Consider the following 13,250-nt stretch of genomic DNA (forward strand, 5'->3'; position numbering starts at 1 on the left):
TTTTTTAATGACCTAGGTTCTGAGCAATCTTCAAAAAGCAGCCCAGTATAAAACATGTCACCATAGTCTAAATGTGTATGTTACCCGTGTGTGGACAATACTGAAATATTGTACTACATGGCACAAAAATGGAAAGAGGTCAAATTAGAGAAAAATTCAGAGCCAGTTCTTGGATTTTCTCGTATTCCAATGTTCAGAAGCAATACTTAGAGCAGGGTCAGGTAGATAATAATGCAGCATGATCTGAGTTCAAAAGTGTATTTCATTTATATAAAAGCAAACACACACAAAATATTCAGATAGAACAATTGCACAGAACACAAATGTAGAATGATCTGCAGGTAAGAAATGTGAGGCACAAATGTTCCTGCTTGGAACAGATGACAATCGTTCAAAGCTGTGTGAAAAATGTGTTAAGGACTGTGGCCATCTGCCCATTTCCTCATCCCGCGGATACCACTTGGACAGCATTTGCGTTGCTGTGATGGGGAACCAATTCCCGTTCCAGAGCGGTCATACAGTATCCCAGGGGATACAGAGAAGAAATACTAGGAAGCGTTATGGAGCAAATGGTTTGTCAGACTGTCAACTGTTGATCTAGTTGCTGAGGTTCAGCAATAAACCTGCAGAAAGCGTGCAGGACTAAAGAATATTTTCCCAATACCTCCAAACATATGCAGCCTCAGCAGGGGGAAGGACGACGACCTTCATCTGTTGCGGCTGCTGCAGTGCCCTCAAAGTGCAGAGCACATCATGATCCAGCAGCGCTCCGTGTCGTATCTGCCATGTTTGACCACCAGACTGTGCGGCCTTTCATTTCGGAGGCACATACGCATGCGACAGGGTAAGCAAGACAAAAGGGCGAGGCTCTCTCAGCCTAACTTCCCAAGACTTCCATGGTTCTCAAGTCCAAAGCCGTGCAAAATATGATTTGCTGCAAATTCAGGGATAACCAAGGAGGAAGATCATACTAACTTTGCTTCGTGGCTTTCTCTGGCTGTAAACATGATTTTTTTTAAAAAAGGACACCAATACTTAGAATTTTAACCAATTTTTGTCAGTTGTACAGAAGAATCTTGGGAGCCAATGATAGCCACTTGTTCTTACTGAAACAGTAGTTTGATTAGCTTTTAAATAATGAGTAGTCTATTAATCATTAAACAGATTTAACTATACACAGTAGTATTCTGCAAGAGCAATTCACCTTGGATAAAATAACTATCCATGAATTCTTTTTTACATATTTATTTCATAAAAATTACAAGAGAATGCATTGTAGGTGAGTTTAAGCTAACTTCAGTAGAAACACACAGAACATTAACAATAAATTCTGTTTAAAATATTGGCTTTTAATATTAAAACACACCTGGTAAAATAAATGGAAGAATATCTTACAGCATTTGGAATAATTAGAGTAATTTACTCTTACCAGAGAGTGCCATAATTGCACGACATTTAAAAAACACAATTAAATTTTAAAGAAAAATTATTTAAAAGTATATTTATTTAAAAACTGGAATAGAATCAATATAAAACCAGAATAATAAAGTACAAAATATTTTCTTCCATAATTTAAATGTACCACAAGCCCTTTTCTCTTTACAGTTAAATTTGGATTTTGTACCACCAGTTGTTAACTTTAAAAAAATCAAAAAAGTAATTTGCAATATAAAAAGTAAGCTCTCTCTAGTCTGCAATATAATACAAAAACATAGTTAATTATGTTTTAATAATAAAAGGTTACACATCTTAAACAGATGCAGTAAATGTTTGTTCTCCTGCATTGAACTGTTCCTTGCCCTTTGGCAAAACAGTTGGAAAACGAGAACTCGGGGAAGTACTGATTAATGGATCTGCAGGCTGGAAAAGCTTGAACGGAGGCTTCCACGAGTTTGAAGCCAGTTAAGGCATTTCACCCCCAGTCAAGTAAATTTATATGTAGACTTTTGTTAAGGAAAAAGCTAGTGACTGAAACGTGTACAGGCTGCTGTAGAACAAGAGAAAGGTAAAATGTTGCCTATTGGGCGCCACGGAAGATAATCTGTTCCTAGACTATGCAATGTTGTTTTACTGCTGTTATGAACCAAATGCCAGGACATAATCTGATGTGTTTTTTTGGATTATATTTATTAAAATATATGTTTCAAGAGGAAGGAAATACTTTCAACACTCAACAACAGCAATTCTACGAAATAATTTGATTCGGATGATCTGCCGTGCGTCAAACTAAATTACAAGTGACAGCCATAACAAAGAATTCTGAAAAGGGTAGGCAACATGGAGCTCATGGGCACCACAATCATCTTGGAAACTTACCTGGTGCCTGCCAAAGTTCTCCAACAGTCCCACTTATTTTAAAATTAATGAATTCATTTCTTACCAGAGCTGTTACTGCTGTGCAATTAGTTACTCTTTGTGCTAAAACCTGTGGCTCACAGAACTTTAGTGTTTCGGGGCCCACATCCCACCCTTCTGTTTCATACTCGAATTTTTCAATAGGAAGACAAGGTCACCAATCCTTAGCTATGCCTCCTCCCGCTCCTCAGCAGCCATTTTGTGGTGGGGTTACGGACACTTAATTTCTCCAATTGCTAAATGTGATCAAGGCCCAAGATGCTTACCGCCTTCAATCGTTTAGGAACAGTCCACCTGATGCAGTGCTTTCTCCCATATGGTCCTACCCAATTGCTAAGATTGCCTTCAGAGGCTCTCATTCTTATTTCTTGGTTGAAATATTTCTTGGTCAACTTCACGGCTTCTCAGGGCAGTAGTAATAGTTCAGCATAAAAATGGGACGATATTAATAATGATAAACCAGAACAAAGACAATCATAGTAGACAATGCCAGAATGAAGCAATATGTTTGCAAGGCCTTCTTAGAAGTTTGTCTAATGGCAACTAATTTCAGAGACATACTGCCACTGCAGAGCAATTCTGGGTGCCACTGCCCGCAATGGTGTGATGAACGGCTACCTGAAGCTTTTTCTACAGAGGCCTCCCATCTTTCCCTCTCAGGGAGATCCGCCTGGCATCCTTACTGAACAAGTCGACACACCAATTTAAGAAAATCCTCTTTAAGCTGGCATTTCTCTTCTACTCTTGCTTTTTTTGGCCACTGGCACCTCAACATTTTTAACACTTGTATTATTGTATTATTATTTTAAATTATTCTTGGTTATTTTGACCACTTCAAGAATATTTGCAAGTATATTAACCAACAAAGGTTATCTAAGTCTCCTCTAGAAGTACGCCCAGAAATTCAAAGGAACTCAAAAACAACAACAATATGCATCCCCCAATCAGTGACTGGGAGTTGCTGGAGATCTGTGAGAACAACCAACATGGGTTTCTGAAGCATGAAACAACCCACACTTATCTCTTGATTAGCAGTTGGAAATGTGGGTTGTTAACAATTGATTAATCCATGGTATCAAGTTGCACATTCTATGTCACAATCCCCTGATCATCCTCATTGGAAGTTTCTTATTCAAAACGGTGGTCAAGTGCACCTCTACAGACATGGGTTAATTGTCGATCAATAAGGCCACAACAATCTGGCATTATTAGATACTCCATATAAACCAAATCAGTTCCGCAAATTTTGACAACTGCTGAGAACAAAACATGTTTAAGGGAGACTTCTATTTTTGCAAAAATCACTATAATGTTTTAGCTAGCTTATGGAAGGATATGAATCATAATCCAGTGTTTGAGTAAGAACGCCAGTCAAAACAAACTCTGCATTGTGGACATCTGCAAATGGAGAGAGAATACATATACATCAATGGAGACGAATACACTGTGGTGAATTTTCATTACAGATTTGGAAGAGCCTGAAACTCATCAGTTTATTCCTTTGCACTACTTTGCCCCAGAGGATGTGGAGCCAGGAATTATCAGGTCAAAGTAAGGAACACACTGATCACTTGTTCAAAGTAACTATGAAGCTGGCTGTGTGCACACGTGAAACTGTCTGATGCCTAAAAGCACCCATATTTGATGAAGCAGGCTACATTAATGTAGGGACACCTAGCAGCTGACTCCTGAGGACAGATCTCTGTAAGCTGTGCCAGAAGAATACAGAAGAATTGCAGCTGCTCAGCTGCACAACACGTTTAAGTGGCCACTTAAAAGCTGGGCATGCACCAAAATGAACTTGAGCTGTGCTACACTTAAAGTAACATCTTCAGCATTAGGTGGTACATATGAATTCAGATTCTTTTAATTCAACACATGAAATTCTGTGGCAAGAAATTAAATTTCTCATCCTGCCTCTTACGCTATTATTTTACTCTTCAGCTTTAAGATACAGTGGAGAGAAACACATGCAATTTTTCACATTCTCCACAGTGTTTACTAGAAGCAGCAAGTGAAAACCTAGAAAGGAAAAGGCAGGAGGAAGGCCAGTCAGAACTGGGGAGAGAGACTGCTTTGGACACTGTGCTTACAAGATCAGCTCAGGATAATTATCTAAAGACTATAATTTCTAGAGAATTCTGTTAATGTGTTGCAACAAGCAAGAAAAATCTTCAGATGCCACAGCACTACCAAATCTATGGCATGAGCATTTGTGCACTAGATCCCCAAACCCACAAACCACTATCGACCAGGTGTTGCCATGAGTGAAGTGTGCGCATTTATCTTTGGAAACAAACAATATTATTGGCATCTTGCAGGGCAATCCTATGGCTGCTAGACACAGGATTGCTCTGATTTCCTGCGCGGGAACTGGAACTGCTCCAAGCTACAAGCTAGGAACCCATGGTCGGATCATCACCACTCCAGGTGACACAGAAAGAAGTGTTCCACCTGTTCCTTCAAGGCCAAAGAAGGGATCTTGGGGAAGGGGTCAGTGAGTAAAGAAGGAACAGCTGACAAAATATGATGTATTCACAGCAGCTCCTTGGCCCCCTTTTCCCCTGCCTTGCAACACCACAGTGAGACAACCAAATCAGCCATCTAGCTGTTGTACAAAGCAGAAAAAGTGCAGAGGTGACCTTTAACTCTGCTCCTTCTACACTGCACAGAATGCTTATAACCATCTGCATTCACGTCATCAGTTACACGATTCTTCCTAAGTTGCCAGTATATACCCAGTGTTGGAGGGATGAGTAACAAGCACATGAAAATTAACAGAGGCCATTTTCAAAGCAACGATGTGAAGTTCCACATTCCACCTCCCGCAACCTGACAATTATTTGGTATACACATGGAAATTATACAACTATTTCAGGCATGTGATAAAGTGGATTCTAGCTCACAAAAGCTGAAGTTACAATAAACTTGACATCCCAATCCCGAGATTACAAAACCTTCCTCTGCCTACTTTCTTCAGTTGCTTTGTAAGGGCCTGCCTACCACTGCCTGTACTCTAAGTGCCAAGTTGCATTGTTCAAAATAGAAAAGTTGTACATAGATAACACACACATACCTATGCCTCTGGCGAAGTATTCTCGACATAAGTGAAGATCATTTTCACAAGAGATGAGGATAATCTCTGACAAGCTCTAAATTAAAAAAGAGAGTTGAATCAGTTGAAATAGTCTAAATGTCTGAGCTGAAACACTATAGAAAATCAATCCACACTCACTTTATTTTGTTTGTGTTCCATTAGTTTTCGGATGGAAGGTTGTTTGGACAATACCTTTCCCCCTGCACATTCCACAATAGATTTCATGGTGGAAAGGCTAGGACATATTCCAGGTGTGATATAGAAGTACTTTCCCTAAAAGACAAAAGCAAATTGGTATTTTGCCTGTCTGCCATTAACTAGTATAAAGGCAGTAACAAATTATTTTTACCGTCACACAAAATAGCATTAGGAATTGGTCTGCACACTTCCTGTCAGTAAAAGCACTTTATTTATTGGTATGTTAACTTCCTCCCACCGTCCTGAGGAGCCTCTTTCATTGTTAGATTTATTCTGCAGAAGCTGACAAGGCTGATTCTGACTTTTTTGCAATCCTACCTATTACATTATCTTGAGATAGCACCATCCTTTCTGTTTAAATATTGCATCAAATGTATTGTCATGTACTAATATTCAGTGGTTTATTATTTACAATACCACATTATTAGTAAGCACGTAACAATTCTAAGGGTTGAGAAATTTAAAAAGTAGAAACTCTATGTGCAGGTTAGCAATCGAAAAATGAAGGAAAGACGTATTGGATGGGACAGGACAAGTCAGGTGTGTTTTACAGGGTAAACTTCAAAGCAAAAATGGAAGGAAGTTGAGGCCAGGCAGGAGGGCAGAAGTTATATGGTAAATGGGATACAGCAAAAACCAAACAGGGTAACATTAGGCTGAATATAAGATTTGTGTCTGTTTAGTAAAAATTCCATTGAATAGCATGTAAAGAAAGAAGTGATATTAATATAAGAGAACGATGCTTCTGAAAATTAAACACTTGTCCTTCGTTAACTGAGATGAGGAAGTGAACAAATGGCTGCAACTTTTTGTTTTAACCTTCTGATAGAATTGAATTAATAGAAGCCCTTTTCAGTGGATGAAGCCTGCCAAATTTCAGACAAAAAGGTGCTGTGATTTCTGAGCTAGATACAATTGAAGGATAGGGTTATTTTAAAAACAAATTTTAAAATTATTTTTATTTTCAGTGGAGTAGCTATGTTAACCTGTTGAAAGAAAAGCAGAGAGACTTTTGAAACCTAAAGACTTAACTCATTTACTCAGTCATAAGTTTTTATAGATGCATGAAGTCTTAACTTAAAATTGGCAGATTTATATAGCCACAAACATGCCACGTTGGCTAGAAAACATGAATGTGCATCCAAACTGAACTGAAATGCAAAAAGGTACAGAAAGTGGCCCAGTCCACACTATTATGGATTAAACAAGCCACGGTGGCTTGTTGATGCTACAGCGCATTACTTGCCTACCTACCCACCTGGGTGCAACTTGGCATCCTGCTGAAACCCAGGCAGCATGGTGTATTTGAAAGGGAATCAACCCTCAGATAAGAAAACAACAGGCCATGGGCTTGTTTTCCTGGCCAGAGAAGTCACGCTGCTTGTTTGGATGACATGGCAAGCAGCCCCTCCGTGGGTAATTAGACAAGCAAAATCCAGCATGCACCAAGGCATAAGCAGTGATGCTTACCTTAATAGTTGCCATTCACAAACCATAGCTGTTTGTGGTTATATGTGTTTTTAGTAGCAGGAGCAGTGATAGTAATAGTAAAATGTGATGCAATGTGATAAAATACAGATTAACTGCAATAAAAATCCTTTCACATTATTAATGCTACAGAAAAAGTACCAAAATACAGTTCTCTAAGAACTGTACTTTAGCAGTGTTTAAGGTAATAATCCCTGATCGCTCCCTCTGATAACTGTTCTTTTGCTGGAGATATTGTGTATTTCTGAAAATGCTGGGCATTTCCCCAAGCTTGCGGGTATCTCCCTCTTGTGCATGAATGTTGCCACCCTGGCTTCTTAAGGGCCGATATCTGAAGAACTGAGATCAATAATGTATATAACAAAACCCAGGCCAGTATACATGAAAAGGAGTATTTAATCATTTGCTTCAAAGTTCTGTGCATTCAGAACCTTTGAAAAATTCTGTACCTTAAAGAGTGGTGCCACTTGAGCTCGCTTTAGTGACTCCTCTAAGCTGAAACAGAAAAGAACTTCAGCTTCTGCATCTCTGAGAATGTAGCTCTGCTCTTCTAAAATGGGGGAAAACACAGTGGTAACTATTAATAACACAAAAAGAAATAAGCATTATTGAGAAAATAAACACTAACAGAACAGATGGTAGTGTCTGAATTTGTATCATCAGATTTTAGATCACTTTAGTTGTTCCATTGCTTGTTTCAGAAATCTTTCTCATATAAAAAGGAAGTTTGCAGTGGGGCAACTTCCAGTTGACTTTTTTAGAAAAAGTCAAGCAAAATGAGAAAACATCTTGAGAAGCCTAAAGGCTCCACCAAGACCATGGCATTGATCACATGTAATGCAAACCCAGACAACAGGGTGCTGCTGATTGTGGGCCGGTGGAGGTAACAGGGGGATACCACTCTGAAAATCAATGATGTTCTCAAATTATTAAAAAATGCCCTATGAGTCCATAGTCATATAGAAGAGTGTTAATACAGACTATAAAGACTTGTATCTATTGCTTTTTAACATTATATCCATTAGTAAAAAGAATGAACATGGCCTGATTTTAAAATAGATGTAGCATTTATTGACTTGAAATTTATAAACTGAAAGAGCCGTTCATACTTGTTTTGCCCAGCACTTAGAAATTTCTTCTATTAACTAAGACAACTTTAATAATTAACATTACACATGCATTTTAAGCATTTCAAATTAACTTCAGTTTACTCCACAACAACAATCCTTAACAGCACAACCGACACCGACGTGCATGCACCATTATCTTTTAAGAGACTTGAAAGAAGCTCTTCACATCACTCACATTGACCAAAACAAGCATTTTCTTACCTATAAACTTCTGGCACTTGAAACACTCTTCTAACCATTCAGGGGTTACTATATGTTTTACAACTGAAATTGCTGTTAGGAATTTCACGGTACGTGTCACTTTACTAGCTATAAGGTGAGTGCATTTCTGGGCAGATTCTGCTACTTCGCCCCCAAGAATGTATAGTTTCTGAAAATTATGAACAAACAAAAATGGATTAGAACCCTCAGTCACATCATAATCCATCAACCAATTCTCTCCAGAGGAGGAGAAACATACACCTCTATTACAGTCCATTTCATGATGCACAGGCACATACTGAACCACTGAAGAGCACTGCAGCTGATAGATCAAGAATCATCTGATCCATCCCCCCAGAGGTTCTGTTATGGGTGGTATGGAAATGTAACGAACAATAATAATTTTAAAAACTGTCTGCAATGCTCTACTCGTATTTGTGCAACGGCCGATTCAAACCTGCAAGTTATCAGTTTGCAACAAATATATCCCTATGTGAAAACATCCCTTGGACCTACAACACAGCTATGTAGAAGACAGTTTCTTCTTTTACTCAAAAGGAGGGAGGGAGGGAGGGAGTCACCTTGATGTACTGATGCACCTGTGTAGGCTCAAATCCTGTAAAGAGCACCACTGGTGTCAATTCTGGCGTCAATTTCTTAGTAGGCGCTGGCAAGTCTTCAATTCTAAAATATAAATTATTGTTACTGTTGAGCACTTCAGGACTTGAAAATGCAAAAATTGTGTTAAACCATCTGGACGATTAAAATCAAAATGGAGAAGGCCCATGAAATGTATAAACATAACACAGCAATCAGTTTAGATTTAACTGTTTTCGGTTTGGATTTAATTGGTGTAACCATTTTTTTGAGTAAGGTATCCATGAAGGGCAATATTTTACAAGGTTCAAGTGATGAACTTAAAAAAAGGTTTGAGTGATACTTCAAATAGCTCCCCAATCTTTAAAGTTTATGCATTCTCTTTTCTTCAGCTGAGTTCTTCATACTCCCCTTGTTTAAATGTTTTCTCTACACACTGTGTAGAAAGTTTATTTTCTTATATGTTTGGATCCACATGTCCCCTTCCCAAACCCTCCTCCTCCTATTTCGCCGTTCCTTGTGGAACAAGCTTCTCACTAGAGAACCATCAACTGCAATGCAAAAATTGCTTGAGGTTGACATTTAAAATGGATGTAATCACTTCTGGTAACAATGTGCCATTCAAAAGGAACATCCGAACTACTGGAGGATGGCCTTCTCTCACCTTGGCCGCTTGGTTGAAGGCTGAACTACTGCTTCATTTTGCTTTGGTTTAAGCGGTAATCTCACACCCTGCAATTAGACAATGTGTATATATATATATATATATAGTTTTCCCATGCACTAATTATTTAATATTATCTCACAGAAAAATCTTTTAACTATGAAAAAGCAGATTTAGCACCTGCATTTAAAACACAGTTGCAAGCACAATCTTATACACAAGCATTCATCAATGTCAATGGGGTATACTTCAAAGAAAGTGAGATTAGTACTACAGCCTGAATGCAACAGCATAAGAAACTACAAGTGCTATATCTAATTTTTATTTTGTGCACACTATACTACATTGTGCTTCACCCATCAGCAAATATATACATTAAAAATTCCCTTAAAATCTTATGAAAGATGATGTTCAGGACATGTTCAAAGGTATCTATAGAAAAATAATGGTCCAGCTAGCATATAATGTTAAGCCAGGATTTAGCATTATTTAAGTAGGAATGTGCCTGCAAGAAGCATTAGGTTCAAGAGTTCCCCAGCCAGGAGAAATATACTAGTTTATAGTTTAGTACTAGCCATGTTTAAGTATGAACCTTTCTAGAAGAGAGGTTGTGGGACTAAGCAAGTTGCCACAATTCTGGACAATCTTTTACACTTTCCTCAGTGCAACAAAGTTCTGTACATCCAGCGCATATGGAATGAATTTATGGGATTGGAGCACCTATTTCCTATCATTATGTTTTCAGGGAAAATCTAAAATTTCTCAGGAATAGCTCAGGAAGTTTCCTGGAGTACTTTTTGCAACAGTGTAAGATGGGGAAGAGCTTCATACAAAATGCTAGAATAAGCCACAAATAAAAACGTGGATCAAACTGTTTTTTGCTAATCTTGCAACATATGCTAAGTAGTACCTTGGATGCTAAACAGGAAACACAGTCCCAAATACTGACAGATGGTAAGGAGTGCCAGTTCTCCCGCCGCTGTGTCCAGACTCTGCAGCCGCCTACTAATGCCAAGCCCTGCAAGCTTCCCACATCAGAGGCCAGGCTGCTGTCGGCTAACAAAAGGGCTACTTCAGCTGCAGCACATTACATTCAAGGATGTAACCCAGGCTTCCTAGCGATCATTTAGGTGTCAGGCAAAACAGCTTCTTTATTTATCCAGGCATTTCAACTGCTGCTCTTATTTCTGGCCTGTTTCAGTGTTGTGTGCTATGGCATAGGTTTTAATTCTTATATTGTTGCAAACTGCTCAGAAATCTATTTTACATGAACATCAATATAAAAATATTTCAATTATATTCCTTCTTCCAACTGCCATGTTTTTCCATGCCTCACTGAAATCATAGTTAAAATTTAAAAGAACTAAATATTTAACCTACATACCGTCAGAAGTTCTGGTGATACTTTCAACGGAACCCTCCAAGCATCTGGAAATAAAGAACAGAATCGGTAATAAGAATAACTTCTCATACTAACTGGTGCTCCATTGAACACATGCAATATATATAGCACACACAATCTGACAGTCTGCATGCAACGTTCATTTATTTCACAAATAAAAGGAAACTTTCAGTGACTAAGTGGAGTCTATATGAAGTCCATCAATAAGAACGTATTGTTTCAGGTACTAACTCCTATTACTTCCACTTCTGCTTTAATCTTCCAGTAGTATAATCCTAAAAATAAGCAGCAAAGTACTTTAAAGTACTTTAAATCAATTATTAAACAACAAAAAGGCCAGTTTAATTTTCTGATTTAGATCAAGTTTCCCATTGATGCTACCTAAAGTTTTCCTACAAACAGTAATGCATGTCTATTAAACCAGGTTAATTTACAGCTAAAACATTATTACAGTGACTGGGTTTGGACAACACAATAAGCTATGGTGAGACGTGAGCCTTGATTGTGGCAGTGTGGCTTATTTTGATGTCTGAACAACATCTTTCTGCCCGTGAAAGATAGATCCTGTGAGGTTTTGCACTGCAAGTCAAAAGCACAAGCAGCACATATACAAGCATGCCTTGAAAAATACCAATTCAAGAAGTATTAGGAACTGGTTGTTACTATTGCATAGAAAGAAACATTTGTTTTTTATGCGTCATGTTTATAAGATCTTCTTACCGAGAAGATTTAGAATGAGATGCTGATTGGGAGCAAGTGGTTCTTGAAGATTAAATACTGTATAGCGATTGTGCTGTATCTGCCGCAGAGCATCAAAATTTCCAAGTAATATATCACAGAGCCATTGTGCGTTCACACATGGTATCCTCCATTCTTTGGCTTTCTCATATTTTAAGCCACTAGGCCTTGTTAGAGAGGAGAAAGAAACACATGAACAATACTAAGCATGTTGAACATACTAATCTTTGCATTTGGCTTTTCATTTTACATATTATTTTTGCACATTATTAAAATATTATTTATACTGAATGATGTTCGTCCATCGTTTTCGATGAGGACCTTGACATATAACAGGTTGTGAGTTGTCCGCGGTGTGTCCGCAGGTGGCTGATAAGGCCAATACGGGCACGGAGTGTTCTGCCACATGTCAGGCAGACATGTGTGGGCACCACTGTTGCAACATTTGCAACTCTGGCTTTACGGAGTGCTCGCTTCTCTTGTGCTATGGTTGTCCTTCTGGCTTCAGAAGTTTGGCAGCCTTGGTGGATCAGCATGCGCCATGTCGATTGGTCTTGTGCCAGGGTCTCCCAGGAGGTGGTGTCAATAACCAGGGACTTGAGAGAGGCTTTCAGCATGTCTTTGTATCGCTTCTTTTGTCCCCCGTGTGATCACTTTCCTTGAGACAGCTCACCACAGAAGAGCTGTTTGGGGATGCGGTGGTCTGGCATCCTTGCAACACGGCCTGCCCAGCATGTCTGGGCTTTCATGAACAGGGTGTGAACTGATGGCAGGCCTGCTCTGGAGAGGACCTCTGTGTCTGGCACCTTGTCCTGCCACCAGATCCTCATAAGTCTGTGGAGGCAAGTCGTGTGGAAGTGGTTCAGTTGCCTAGCGTGCCTCCTGTATACTGTCCAAGTCTCACTGGCATACATCAGGGTAGTTAGCACTACTGCTCAGTAGACTTTAAACTCTGTAGCAAGGCTTATTCCACGGCGGTCCCACACTTTGGTCTGCAGTCTGCCGAATGCAGAGCTTGTCTTGGCGATTCTGCAGTTGACCTCGATGTCAATTGTCACTGTGCGGGAAAGGGTGCTGCCAAGGTATGTAAATTGGTCCACTGCTTGCAGCTTTTGTCCCTTCACTGTGATGGTGGGTTCTTGGTATTGGGCTTTTGGAGCTGGCTGATGCATCACTTTGGTTTTCTCTGTGTTGATGAGGAGGCCAAGGTTGTCGCATGCTACTGCAAATTTGTCCATGCTGGCATGCATTTCCTGCTCTGATCCAGCATTCAGGGCACAGTCATCAGCAAAAAGGAGGTCTCGTAGCACAGTCTCCTTTATCTTGGTGACAGCCTGGAGTCTTTGCAGGTTGAACGGTTTCCCATCAGTCCTGTATTTC

The 13,250-nt window shown here is 39.3% G+C and overlaps 1 protein-coding gene across 2 annotated transcripts in view; it reads right to left on the reverse strand.

Moving 5' to 3' along the window:
* Positions 1-1,021: 1,021 nt before the first annotated feature.
* Positions 1,022-13,250, reverse strand: part of PAXIP1 (PAX interacting protein 1) — a 31,383-nt gene continuing 19,154 nt past the window's right edge. Inside the window, exons 12-21 of one of the 2 annotated variants that reach the window (XM_044424880.1) lie at positions 11,853-12,037; positions 11,115-11,158; positions 9,731-9,798; positions 9,051-9,153; positions 8,470-8,638; positions 7,588-7,688; positions 5,591-5,725; positions 5,432-5,507; positions 3,693-3,753; positions 1,022-1,938 (exon numbers count right to left, since the gene is read on the reverse strand). In XM_044424880.1, coding sequence (XP_044280815.1) covers positions 1,923-1,938; positions 3,693-3,753; positions 5,432-5,507; positions 5,591-5,725; positions 7,588-7,688; positions 8,470-8,638; positions 9,051-9,153; positions 9,731-9,798; positions 11,115-11,158; positions 11,853-12,037 — 958 coding nt within the window. In that variant the 3' untranslated portion in view covers positions 1,022-1,922. Of the gene's footprint in view, positions 3,754-5,431; positions 5,508-5,590; positions 5,726-7,587; positions 7,689-8,469; positions 8,639-9,050; positions 9,154-9,730; positions 9,799-11,114; positions 11,159-11,852; positions 12,038-13,250 lie in introns of both variants that reach the window. The other variant, XM_044424879.1, reaches the window with a different exon arrangement.

Source organism: Varanus komodoensis, unplaced genomic scaffold (genome assembly GCF_004798865.1).
Source record: "Varanus komodoensis strain SLA01 unplaced genomic scaffold, ASM479886v1 scaffold15, whole genome shotgun sequence".
In the NCBI taxonomy this organism is placed as follows: Eukaryota; Metazoa; Chordata; class Lepidosauria; order Squamata; family Varanidae; genus Varanus; species Varanus komodoensis.